The sequence below is a fragment of the Lagopus leucura genome, unplaced genomic scaffold (genome assembly GCF_019238085.1).
Source record: "Lagopus leucura isolate 7727_CA_CO unplaced genomic scaffold, USGS_WTPT01 Super-Scaffold_100004, whole genome shotgun sequence".
NCBI lineage: Eukaryota > Metazoa > Chordata > Aves > Galliformes > Phasianidae > Lagopus > Lagopus leucura.
In genome coordinates this window covers 18,750,747-18,765,294 of record NW_024962264.1, presented here as the reverse complement: position 1 = coordinate 18,765,294, position 14,548 = coordinate 18,750,747, and the positions used below count along the sequence as shown (strand labels likewise).

At 37.9% G+C, this 14,548-nt stretch overlaps 1 protein-coding gene across 1 annotated transcript in view; it reads right to left on the bottom strand.

Annotated features, from left to right (window-relative positions):
• Positions 1-3,850: 3,850 nt before the first annotated feature.
• PPA2 (inorganic pyrophosphatase 2) overlaps positions 3,851-14,548 on the bottom strand; it is a 36,343-nt gene continuing 25,645 nt past the window's right edge. Inside the window, 5 exon segments of the mRNA XM_042870555.1 lie at positions 3,851-4,026; positions 5,053-5,092; positions 10,092-10,161; positions 11,596-11,681; positions 13,465-13,592. Coding sequence (XP_042726489.1) covers positions 3,992-4,026; positions 5,053-5,092; positions 10,092-10,161; positions 11,596-11,681; positions 13,465-13,592 — 359 coding nt within the window. The 3' untranslated portion in view covers positions 3,851-3,991.

Here is a 14,548-nt window from a genome sequence, read left to right as displayed (position 1 = left end):
CACTGTTGTATCTTTTGAATACAAAAACAAAAACAAAAGTTGTACTTGAAGTTAATTCTTCAGATTCCAACCCAGGCTTGTGACAATGGATAGGCTTCTACTCTTCAACATATTTAGTTTTGAAATAGAAAATGCTCATTAAAAAAAATACACACTACAGATGGTATAATAGCAGTAGGTAGCAGACAGATACACAGGGTAGACAAACCAGCTTCATAACATTCCTATGCCCGATATATGCATCAATAGAAGAGTACACAGTTGATAAGGTGTAGACATTTCAGTAACTGCACTTACTCTCTTCACTCTGAAAGAGAAGCTGAAGAGACCATTCAGTGATCTATTAGCACACAAACCTAGGATCTTCAGGTCTGATCACATTTTCATTTCTGGAAAAGAAAACAACTCATATTTTCCAGGCAAGCATTAATGTGTATACAGAAGCAAACATCAGGAAGGAATAAAATGGAACAAGCAAATTTGCAGTTGTGTTGTGATACCTGAGCAATGCAAGTACGTGCTCTTCCAAAGACAATAAATTAAAAAGTTACTATTAAATGTGGTGACATCTGTAAATAATCTACAAGTCTTATGAGGATGTTCTAGGGGAAAAAGCTAACAAGCAGAAGTGTTCTGGCACACAAGACATACTATTCCTGCACAAAGTAGTGCAAGCCTTTCTGGCTTCTACATTTTCCCTTACAAAAGACAATCCCTTTCTGACTCTTACAGCAGCCAAAATCGTCATCAAAAACCTTACTTCTGACTATGCATAATAAATCACTGGTAAGATTGGTTGAATTACAATGAATTAAATCAATTATGACTATGACATGCAGCACTACCTGAGCTCAGCCCGAAGCTCCAGAACATTTAAAAGCTTTTGCCACAAGAATTAGTAATAAATTAATAAGCAACAAAGAAAGCAAATAATCACAAAGTGGTAATCCACTACAAAGATCTTGGCTTTTTTGCGTTTGCCCTCTGGATGCCATCTGTAGGTTGTGGAAGAAAGCACTGCATAAATCCAGCATACAACAGAAAAGCAGGCTGTGAGGAATCAAAGACTGCATGTGGATAAGTCATTCAACCTTTGCTAAGCACCCAGGTCATCCCTGCACAACCCAAAAGACTGTTAGAAAGTAAATTCAACAGTAATTACAATTGCTGCCTTCTATTATTTTCTCACATTCAGGGAACCAAACATTGAAGTCCTACTTCCAGGCACTTCAGAGACGCAATTCCAACTTCCACGCTGGAGGTAAATGTTCTTCTTCCTTGGCAAAGACATCCTACTGATCTCTCCCAACACATGAAATCAGCATTAAGTACTGCTGCAATATCTAGGCAAAATTGTTTTAAAGCATTTCATTTCAGTCACTCTTCTTTCATGATTTATTTTCTACCTACTTGCACTTGCCTGAGCCTTCTAGAAAGGGCTTTCCCCTTCTGTTCACCTCCAGCTAATGTTCCACCTCTTTGTTCTCTAAATCCCTGACCTCTCATCCTTGGGGCGTGAATCAAAGTTATCAAGTCTAGTAAGAAATCACCTCAAATTTTATGGGAAAGGCTTCTGCCTTTTCTCTTCCCTCTACTAACCCAAAGCTGTTTTTGCCTTGTCACTTAATTAAAATTGGAAATAAAATCCATTAAAAAGTTCAATCTCAGCCAAAGGAAATGGAAGCACAAATTAGTGCTTGGGTCAGTTCAGGAGCACTTCATGCCACAACCTTTGAGTGTTAATACAAATAGCAACCACAGGCAAGCTGCGGTTAGGCACTGTCCTCACATAATGTCAGTACAAAGATCTCCCAAACACACTTCAGAATTACTTTCTATTCTTCTGTGGACTTTCAAAAGACGTCTGTTGTTAGTACAGACATGAAAATAACATCTCAACAGTGACAAGAGCATACTGTTTTCACAATCCTATTATTTTCCCTCTTTAAAAAGTAACATGCATTATTTCTCTGTAAGTAAAACTCCAGCCCTATTCTTCACTGGGTGGACTTAATGTGGGCTCCAGGTCAGTAAAAGATACTATATTGAGCAGCACCTAATGATTTACACATGTAAAAAGAACCCTAAGGGCAGTGTTTTAACAAGTAAAAAAAAAAAAAAAAAAAAAAAAAAAAAAAAGTAACTTCTTTCTCTCCAAAAGGGAAAGAAGAAATCATTGGAGATACAAAGTAACTCTTGGAAGAATTGCATACATTATATACTCTTAGTTGCAGACATTCTTCCCACAGCAATTTCAGAACATTTCATTTCTGAATCCTGCATCAGTGACACTTGGTATGTTTTAGCAGTGAGGTTACACCTAACTGTATGAGCTTGGGAAAAATCTGCAGAAAACATATGAAAGCAGATGTTGAAAATGGTCTGATGACAAGACATTCATCTCCTCATGAAATAAGCATTTTAATATTTCCCAATTTATGATAGTACTGGTCATTTCTGGCCATTTAAATTGTTCATTTTCCCAAGCACTCTCTATTGTTAGTTGCTTGCACAAGGTCTAATCTGTTCTACAGATTTCTGCTTAGTTCGTTATCACATGCCATCAATACAGCTATAAATTGAAAAAAAAAAAACACTAAAATTAAGGTAAAAAATGACCTAACTTCTGATCTATCACTGAGAGTTCAGCATGGATAAGTTTGTAATCAACACCTGCTATTCACATGTACAAATTTTCATTTGATGTCTCAAAAATCAAAAGAAAACAGCAATGAGCAACAGACAGGGAAAGTAATTTGATTTTACACAGTGCCCTGCACTGTTGAGCTGCCCCTAAGCATTTGGCAGGACAAGCCTCCTAGACATGCCACCATACAGCTACATACAGCAGCTGTTCTGCACTCTAGAAGAGTTTACCTGTGATCAGAATACCTTCATAGTGAAAGGCAGAACATAAACCAAGACAGGACAACCTTTACTCAATTAAGAAAAAATAAAGGAAAAGAAAAAAGGCCGCTGTATCTGTAGGTACAGTGCTGTATGCTTAGAATTCTAAAGTGTACCACAAAGTATAACTAATTGATACTGCAAAGGTAACTGTAAAAAAGGAAAAGTTCTTAGTTTCTGAGGTTTATGCTGCATTTCTCATACACCTTACATCTAAACCCCATATATTTAACAGTGCCATAGGCCAAATAGAACACTGCAGTAAAAAAAATACAGCAGATATTTTTACCACAAACAAACAAAGCTCTACACAATTTATTAATCTTGTCTCACTGCATGAGGAACTATCATAAACCTTCAGGCATACACAACTCTAAAAATGGAAGCTTTCCATAAGGAAAGTCCTTCCTGTGTGATGAAGCATAACTTATCAAAAACAGGATGCAGCACACAGAGCACATGTGCATCCTTGCTTCAATTGTTACAGCATTCATTAGCCCTTCCTAGCTGAATTACTCAGTACAGTTGTATTTGTTTTTGTAAAAGCAAATCTACTCTGCCCATAACTCTGTGAAGCAGAGACAACTGGGCACAAGAATGAATACAATTCAGGAAACTAAGCACAGTTGCATTTTGAAGAACATGGTAAACCGCTAAGCCTATTACATAAAGATTATTGTCTGCTTGAAAAGGATTACAGTCAGGGTGGCCAGACAAGCCCGAGATATCATTTAACACAGCCTTCTATGCATCCAATGACTGGATTATTCCAAAATCTGGAGAGCAAAGTTGAAGCCAACTTATCACCCATCTCATTTGACATTACATGTCATGAGCGGATCAGAACAATCCTGGACGTCTACGATTCAGAAACAAACATGCAAGCAAGCCCTCTTCTTCTCTTTGCTCCACCCTTCACAAAGACAGACATAGAAAGGAAACATCAATTTTATAATGTCAGCATTTATTTACATGATCAAAGATTTACATAGTTTGAAAAGTTGTCACAACGGGAACCCAACCATTAGTGCCTCTCTTCAAAAATGGGATGACTTAAGATTTGAAGATGTGGCTTCAGAACACTTCAATGATCACGTGGAAAAAAGTACCAGGAATCAACTAAAACAAAAAATACACATCAAGAATGACATTAATTCTATACAACCAGCCTGACACAAACACTTAAAAAAAACAACAGTCAGTTCTTCCAATAATCTCCTCTCTCATAACAATACTTCTGGGCAAACTCTATCCCTAGCCGATGTAAAGTCCTCAAAATGATATCTGTTCACTTTAACTGTTTGCCTGAAGTAATTTTGAAACAACTCTTAACATATTGACATGATCATCCTTGGAAAAAAAAAAATCAAAGATTACGTTCAGTTGTTTGTCAACGATCCGAGATGCAAAACTCCAGTAAATAAAAGCTATTTATTGGCAAGCCATATAAGGGCAAATTGAATGCAACTTTCCCATGACACAGCCTACACAGATGTTACTTTGCAAACAATTCGGAACTTGACTCACGGCTAAGTTTCTCTTAGTGCTTCCTTCCATCTCAAAAAGTGCATGCCTTGTCTGTAGCTCCTGCCAGGACAAAAATCTCTCTCTCTTTTTTTCCTAATAGTTAACAAAAATGAAAATCTAGGATTTGCTTTTATTTCTTGACTAAAAACACATGTTCCATTAACATGAAAACCAGTCAAAAGTAAAAAGAGAATTCTGTCTTCAAAAATTACACTTGAGAAGCGTGGTTGTATCACTTTTAAGAAAAGAGGTTGTTTATCTGATTAGTTAGCTACTGTGAAGAGCAACAAAAAAGTAAGGCAAAGCAACCTTTCTCCTTTAGAAAGGATAAATGTAATGCGTCTATCTTCCATGACTAAAGAGATGAAAAAATATTTAGTCTTCTCATCTTTTTTATGTGAACTACACTTTAATTCACCCTTAAAAGCAATCTCCCACAAACAACTCAGAAATTGCTTCCCATGTTCTATTTAACAGAGCACAAGCACCTCAGTCTGACAAAACCATATCCATCATGCTCACGTGGACAAAAACACCTTTTTCAATAGGACAGTTTCTAAGTTCATTTTTAAAGCAAATCATTAGTAATTGTATGGTATTTTGGGGAAAAGAATATACCTTCTGGGCAAACAGAATCTCCATTCGCAGGCACTGATGCCTAAAACAACAACAAAAAAACACTGTCAGTGTTTTGTTTGACAGATAACACACAAAGCTATTTTACTGCTGAAGCCAAGAGGTAACAATAAATGACAAAATAGGCAAAATAATGAGTGACACATTAATGCCATCTCTAACATATATCTATCTTACTACATTGTCTTAGAAGATAACAAGATTTTCCATTTACATGCTACAGAATGAAAATGCCTTTCCAATTACTTTATTATACATTTGTACATTTCATTATGAGATACATATAAGAGCATACGTGTATATGCACAAACATACACAGTTTGTATTAAAGGTAGGCAAACATTTTAAAATAAATATGTAATCATACAACTATGTTTTGACAGAGAAGGAGTCAGTTCTGTACAGAGTGAAAATTGTTTTAAAATATAGGTCTGTCACTTCTGGTTCATTTCAAAGCTGGATACACTCTTCAATCACAGTATTACACAGCATGTCTTGTCCTACTACTTAAGGGAAGACATTAAAGCTGGTTTTAACACCAGCTGGAAACATCTTCCCCACAATGAGGACGCTAGCCACTCTTATGGTAACAATTCTCTGTCCATCATCCCTCAGCTCCTCACAAATGGGCAAGTCTGACTGATGTGGAAGAAACAGCATCTCAGCATAAGGAATACTGCAACATTCACACTCCCCACACACAACTAGAGTACAAAACAACAGGAGGACATTGGCCACTGACATGATACAAGTCTGTTCCAAACAGACCTACCCGAACACACAACACCAGGACTATTGATTTGGCTGAACCATGCAGCAAAGAGAGCCTCAAAGGTTCAAGTTTGAAGCCTCAGGAGAACAAAGCTGCAACACATCATCTGCATTGCTAGGTGGAACTTCCTGCCTTTGTAGCAGCATGGGAAGACATCAGTGAAAGCCTTGAAGCACTTTGCAGGCAGGCTGAGCCATAGGCAGCGCAAGTGCGTTGAGCACAGGGCAGCATTCAAACTGAGCTCACAGTTTGAGCTGGTTAGGCCTGGCTGTCTCCAAGCAGGAGCAGGGCTTGCTCTGCTCAACAGCAAGTCAAAGTCTCTGAGAAGGAAAGCTAAAAAGCAGCATTCTTTCTCCTGCTTTAAATATGTGCACAAAGGGGTTACATGACAGGTCTGAATGGATGTGCCAGCCTTATCACCAGACCACTATCTTTCCTTCCAGACAAACACAAAGCTTTTTTTCCACAAGGCAGGGAGAACCAGTGGTCACCATGTAGAAGCAGGTGCTTGCCACTTCTGCATCAATTGCTCAGAAAACTTAAGACAAGGACTTGGCACCTTCCCACCAAGAACAGGTCAAAAATTCACTCCACTGAACCAAGAACCTCTTCGCTACAGAATCCTTTCATCGGAGACACTGCTTCACGTGATCCTACTTGAAGCAAGGGGCTTGGATTAGATGATCCCAAGCAGTCCCTTTCAGCCTCAACCAGTCTGCGTCATTTTGTTTAGGATATCACCTCTCCATGCCCAACCCTATGGGTCACAACCTGGCACTAAACTGAAAATTCTGCTTCTCTGAAGTCCCAAATGGAAAAGACTGCTCAGAGAGAAAAGAAATACAAGAAGTGAGGCAGTTGGTAGGCTTTCCTGGTTAGATCTAAATTATTCCAAACATATTAGTAAATACACATATCCAAACTCTGCTGGAGGTTTTTCTAAACTGCCAGGAAAAGTCAAATATTTTCCCCTGTAAGACATTTTTCTGCATTTTAATCAAAAGATACCTCATCCACCAAAGCCATCTTAGTTCATTTTCTCTCCAGCACTATAAGGGAGGAATTATGTGATAAGTCTGAGAAACTGCACTACTAACTATATATAGATTGCCTTGGAGATTTTCCAACTTCAAAAGTCCTCAGCGGCTCCTCAAAGCAAGTGAGCAAGCAGTTCTCAGGATTAATGTTAAACAAAGGTTTGGCTGTCCCGGTCAGTTTTACAGATGGCAACACTTGAAAGCCTGAAATAAACAGTACATCTTAGAGCTAACACGTTCAGCTACAAAACTCTGTTCCTCCTGGGTTTAGTTTTCAACATGTACTAACACTGAAGCTGAGAAAGATGAAACAATTTTCAGATGTAAAGAAACAGCAGAAATTTTCATCACCTAGAGTGTTACTACCCCAGTGGGCTTGTAGTTGCAGGGGGACAGAATAATTCTGGCTGGTTCAAACATTCTGTATGTGGTCCCACATGCACACATCATCTTCTGATCTCTTCAGAATTGACTGGACATGGCAACTTCAGCAGCTGCAGTTATTCCTAATTTGCCATCAGTACAGATGACAGCTCCCTGTGTGTAAACTAGCTAAACAGAACAGAAATGCCCTAAATCCAAACCATTCTAGTCCCATGTCTGTAAAACAATGAAAGGTCAAATATCAGCAAAATAAATCCTATCGATTTGAATGAGATGATCTTGGGAACTACCCCAGCAAAAATACCTGATATTCTCATTACAGCATGATTTGGTAAGCACTTCTTCAGGATTCGTTTCGTATCTTAGCTGCAGTTCTCTTGCCCATCAAACAAAAAAACAAAACAAAACAAAAAAAAAACAACCAAAAAACCCAAAAACACAAAAACACAAAAAAAAACCCACAATAATACTGAGTGTTGAAATTTCTTTTTTTGTTTAGCATTCAAAATACCCAACTTAAGGCAAATATCACCCGTTAAGAAACTCCATAATCTGGCTGCAGAAACAGAAGTGTAGGGAAGCAACTCGCACTGGAAAAGTAAGCTCAGAAATTTTGCAAAAGCAAAAATACATTTCTTACTGTATTGCAGATAAAATCTCTGCTCTTCTGCTATTGTCCAGAAATTAATAAATGAACATAAATTAGAAGAAAAATGTATCTGCTTTCAGTTAAAAAAACAAAACAAAAAAAAAACCCAACCCAAACAAAAAAAACCCCACAATGAGAAAAAACAAGCAAAAAAAACCAAAAAAAAAAACCCCAAACCAGACACAGGCAGCTTTCATTTAAAACTACCACAGCCATTAAAATTCTGCAGCCAACACTCACGTAGTTTCACTTTTGTGTGAAAGACATGAGTGCCTGACAACCAAAGTGGGCAGTACAGTGTACCAAACAAAAGGAAATCTGCTTAAAATGTGCAAGTCAGCTTCCCTGCTTGCATTCTGAGCTTGACTGTACACCATTCTTACTTCAAGAGCATTTGTGCTTTTCTTAGTTACCGCAAGTTGGAAATTGCATGCGGTAACAGCAGCACTCAAAATAGAACTGCATCTATTTTCCCCATCTGAAAAGCAGCAAGAGATGGTAGCCTATAAAGCCAATTAAAATGCTTAGAATGAACTCTAACTGAATGATGAAGTTTGTGATAACTTCAAGAAAACAATATCATATAATATATGCCAGACACAAAATAATGCCAGACACAGAAGGGCCAGAAGTGATAACATTTGATAAAAAGGCAAGCATGCAAAACAAGTAAGATGTTAGAATTTGATACAGAGGATGTGTCTTATAAATGAGACTTAATATTGCCTCCTTCCCCATCAAAAAAAAAAAACAAAACAAACAAAAAAAACAATAACAAAATGCAAAACAAAACCAAAAAAGACAAAACAGGAAAAATAATTATTTGATGATTAATTAACTAGTGGATATTGCTGTTTTACACAGATAATTATTTAGCCCCTCAATTCAAAAGTACAAATAGCACAGAACTTGAAAGAAAAGGTCTGACACCATTCATACCAAGAGTACATTTGAACTTGAAATCTGAGTTGCATTTCAATGCCCTCAAAACATGATTTGTAAATTTCAAAATATACAAAAGGCAAATACTTTCTGACAGCTGTGACTGACATATCTTAAATGTCTGAATTCCAAAATCAATTTTTCTTTCATTTAAAACTCCAAGTCCCATTAAACAACATGGACCTAAACACACAGACAAGTGCAAGTACGTAAAGGTATTTTCAAGGATATGCTGAAAGCATGTAACGTGAACAGGAAAAAGTTTTGACACTTCTTTGTGACTTAAGCTGACTTTTCTGCACCTGATCATCTTGTTTGTTTAAGACAACATTCTTAGCAGAAATTGTGTTGGAATGTTACCTGCACAGAAAGCAGACATCATGTCCTTTAACATCTGAACTTCCACCGCTGCTGTGACTACTTGGGCAAAATACTGACTGTGCACAGCCTGAGTCAGTTAGCTACCCAAGCAGTTATGCATGTGAGCAAAACACTTGCCATAAGCACTGACACATTCATAGTGTATGTAAAATAATGATGATTTTTTAAACGCAACACTTGGAGGTATTTTTCTCCATTTAATTTCTGAAACTTTGTTTAAATTCCAGCATCCAAGCCAGCATATTTTAAAGTAGAAGAAATTCTCCTGCATTTGCACATGAAAAGTATCAGACCTGCAGGACATTTTCCTCGCCTGAACAGGAAACCTGCATGTTTTAATTTTATGTTGATTTGCAAAATATGACAGGCATTCTTTACAAAACATTCAGAAAAGCACTCCCGTCTCTTACAGCAATGCACTCAATTATGCAAGTAGACAAACAAAGGACCCCTTTAGCGATTAGGGACTACAGTCAGCTAGTCAATGAGCTCTAACACTGGGTGGTAACTCCTGGCAACAGGGGAGACAGAGAAGACAGTGGGCTAGATACAAATAGCAGTCCTTCTTGCTATTCAGGATCAAAAGAAAAATCCAACACATCAGAACAGTAATGAGCCTGCCAGAAAATACAACCGAAGCACTGCAATTGAAGCTTTCTGTTATGATGCTTGCACTTACTACCCCACAACATTTGTGTTCTTCTTTCAATTAATACCTTAATTTTTTATTTAATTAGGGACCACATCAGCTTAGGTATTTTATCTCAGTTTTGGAGCTCTGAGGTTTTGTTGTTTTTTTTTTTTTCCTATTTATTACTTTTTAAAGAGGGTGAAATAAAGTAAGAACTGTCCTCACCGACTGCACAATTGATCGGGCCTCCTCCTCACTGCAACAAAAAGGGCTGCCACTCACCAGAACATTTGTGCTGAAAAATTAAAAAATGTTTTATCAATGGAAAAGAAACAACGCACAATTAGTACCTATGGAAAAAAAATAACAAAACATTTTCACATACAGAGCTCAGAAATGTATCGCTCATGAAATGAAGAAGCCAAAAATGCAAAGTAACAAGTAACACTGGAAGGCAATGAGAGTTTCTCTGGCTTTGGGTTTTTTTAGGCTATAAATTCTACACTAACATAAGCAGTACTCACACTTACTTCTGGCAGCTCACTTGGGTACAGTTTAGAGGACTGCAGTTAATAAACCCCTTGAAAAGTCAACAGAGAAACTGGCATTTCTACAGGGAGCTGAACACCACCTAGATGGCTAGCAGTGATGGCATGAATTACCCCTTGTCTCTTATGCTTTAAAGGACGGCCAAATTCTACAGCAAGCCACTCATATATTAACAGTAAACTGCCTGCAGCATATAGCAAGGAGAAAGAATTAAAACAAAAAGCAGGTCAAAACTCTGCTTTTTCATAAAGCAGCAGATATCAGTACTTCCATAATGCAGACACAACTTCGGGGCCAACTATTTTTCAGACAACCTTCTCTGCAGACTATGAATATGTATCTGTTCATAGCAGAAGTGAGTTTGGTCATGAGTTTTTAGGGTCTTAAACAACAAATGGCATTAATTTTCAAATCCAGACTGAGTTTTTAGTTATTTTTAAACTACATCAACAACAAGTTCAAAGTGGCCCTTAAACAATCAGGACTCAAAGTCTGAATATTTCCTGTAATATTCTTGTAGACCTTCAGCCTGCAGAACTACCAACACGTGTTAAGTGCTCAGTCACTCAAGAGTCACATTTTGCCAACAAAGTAGAAGAGGACAAGGCCTTCCCCATAGCCTTTGCCCTCTGGTTTAGTTAAAGGTAATCCACAGCCCTTGAAAATCACCAGTCCAGATAGCTCTCCACAATTCAAGGCCACTGGTGCCAGAAATGCCAACACGAGCCAGCTTGGAAAGCTTAGTGTAGTTCACTTTAATTTAGATGAGGTCAAAGGCTGGTAATGAGCAATGATGTGGCAGCTCAGAGAACAACTAAAAAAAATTATGGAACCCAAAGCTGCAAAAGAACATCACAGCGATACAGCACCGAAAGACAGAACTAACAGTGGCAAGATCTGCATGGGATTGTGTCAATCTCCCAAAATGATATCAAACCCTCCAGAGCCATTATTAGTAAGTTTAAATAATCTATGTCATTTTGATATAACCAAAAAAATTTCTAGAACCACTTACAGCCAGTTAATCATTATCGTACAAGGTGCAACTAGTCGATGATAGTCAATGATCAATCAAAATCACGGGTACTTTTGTCACTTCAAAGTAAAATCCAAGCAGTTGAGGCACAGCTGCCACAGCCCCAGCACAATGCAAAGAAGAAAGATGTGGCTGGATACTTACCATTTAACAGTACCTCCTTCTGCTTTTTTATGAAGCAAAGCTTTCCAGTATTCATGGGTTGATTTAATAATTTCAACAGCAAAATCCTAGTTTACATCAAGGAAAAATGTTATGATTTAAAAGGTTATTAAACAGAAAAAAAAAGACATAGAACTAGTTTATTAAGACACACTGGCTCATGTGTTATTTTAAGGGACCTCCTTTGAGGCCTCATTAAATTTCTGGGAAATATAACAGCATTTTTTATGAAAAAAACTGAGCTTCACTATCTGTCAAACACACTGGCAACATATTCAGGCCTTTCCTCAGTCCGCAGCCAGAAAACAGGAAAGCTGCATGAAAAAACAAAGTCAGCACTAGATGTTAAACAGACACCTACAGCTGCAGAAAATCATACCAGGTCCTAAATGGGACAAAGTGTGCGAGATATGACTCTTCTGTTACGTGTGCACATCAGGGTCAGAGTTAAGGTTTACTCTCCAGTGGCAAAATGTGCATTTAGTTCATTAATTGCCCAACCGTTCACTCAAGCATTTGCGACAAACAACGTAACGTTGTCAGCTGCTTAACGACTTTTGTTTGTTTAAAAACCAAAGTAATATGAAGAGGGGAGGGGGGAATTAAAAAGTGGTAGAACTTTTTTTAAAAGCCCTCTGTGTTCAGATGATGATATCTAGACCGAGTAGCAAAAATCTGCCAACAGAACACACACTTCCTAACAAGGAGTGACTTGGCAAAATGCCACTGGAACACTGTGAACTTCACCAGATGTTGGAGCTCAGCCACGGCTGCCTCACCACATCCTGGGTCTCTAGAAATGCTTGAGAATTATTCAAGTGCTCCAAACCAGCTATGTCAGGGCATTTAGTGCCTCGAGCCTGAACTCTGATGGCCTGACAGGGATATACCCCCATTAAACTGTCGCTACAGTAGAATTACAGAGCAGGAAAATTTGAAAGAGTAGCTCCTGGGAGAACAAGTGAGAGATCACGTTATCCATCCTTACAACTCTGCATTTGATTGATTTAAAAGACAGCTTTAGTGCAGAGGGGAGTCGGAGCATCTCTTTAAACAGACAAAACGCGCAAAGCTAACTGTGCTGGTTAAAAGGCATTTTACAACTTTGATAGCACACTGCAGGCTGAACTAGCTGACACATGAACACCATTCATTAGAAACCTGTGATTCTTCGCAAGAAAAAAGTCTACAGAGTGTATAGTACATTATTTGAAACGCATTTTTACTCAGATCACATGTGATTTCCTCTGGAAAAATCTAGGCATTTTATTCAGCAAGGTCTGCTCCCAGGCCCATTCTCCTTTCTGGCCATTTTTCCTACAGGATGTCTAAACAGCCTTTCATTTTTTCTAAAAAAGGTCAAAGTATTTTTTAGCCTTCAAGCCAAAAAACAGCTCAAATGTTCAGATCTACCCAGAAAAACCTACACCTTGAGCAAATATCAAATATGAGAAAATCTGCAATCTATTGTCTACCTTGAACTACACAGTCTTGAAAAATGCCAGGAAAATTCATCAATCAAGACTGAAAAAAATATCTGAAAAGACAATCTGTTCATTTCTCTGACAAACAGAATGAAAAAGCTGTGACAAGCAACACAAACCTACACATGTGTGTGTAAGTCATATCAGGGCTGGGACTGAATGCTTTCTACAGACTTCCTTTCATATCATATGAATTTTCTCTGAGTAAAGTGAAAGACAGTAAACATGACTTATTCCTATTCGAATACCTTCATTTAAAAATTATTTTTGTTAATGCTCCTCTCTCTTTCCAATTCCAACAATTCTAGAACGTAACAAAGAGGTCACAGCACAGAAAGATCCATCTTTAATTTTGAATTATCTTTACCTTGTCTTTAAATTCTCCATTAAAAGCGAACTGATTTTCTGGTTTACCATCAGGGACTTTATAACACCGGAACCAGTCAATCGTAGCTTCAAGGTAACCTGGTTTGTGCTTCCTGACATCATCAATATCTGCAGGTGAAATAAAACAGAACAAAGAAAGAATATGGACCTTTTTTTTTTACTCAGATTTTTTTTTTTTTGCAATTTTTAAAGGCTCAAAGGCTTGCTAAGCAATTTGATTTAACTGAGTACTCTCAAAATTATTGGGGAACTCCACTTTATTACATTAGCTATCCATAGTTGATATTTTATGATTTTAGCACCAGACTAAACAGTTACCTCCTGCTCTTCCTTAATTAAGACCCAAGGGAACAATGAATAGAAAGGCCATACCCATGAAATGAAGAAGAAAACTCCATATTTATAGGTTTCCATCTCAATAGGCACCCTCTTGCAACAATCAGATTAAAATCTGTAAGATTTTAAATCACCACCTCAAAACAAAATAGTCATCACTCCTCAACAGTTACATTAAAGGCATCTCTTTGCTCATTAATTCTAAGTTAAACCCATTAGATACAAGAAAGATATGTTACAGGAGCATTAAACAAAAACTTTGCTGAAAATCCCATGGTACCTGCAGACCATGATAAACCAGATAACCTTTTACCTCTGTAGCTCTACTGTGCAAAGGTGGAAAAGGACACACAGAGCACACGTCATCTGTGGGGCACCCTTAGGAGGCAGAAATGAACACTGTCTCAGTGGGTACAGAGTAAGTACTCAGTGCTGCTTGAGGGCTATACTGCTAAGCACTTTGTGATCTTAAACACTTCCTATTTCCTTCTGCTGCACATATACAATTTTACCTGGTTTTCCTGGGAGGCTACCACCACTCCTGTCACTTGAAGTGAGGTGGGCTTCACCCATATGAGTATCCACTCTCTGTCAAATTAACTCTCTGACATCATGTTTAAATAGAAAAGCCCTCAGTGCAATTTTTATTCATTGTGATACAAGGATTTTGTCCTTTCTGGAAGCCAAGCACTTTTTTTGCCGGTGTAGCTCTCTTCTTCACATTTATT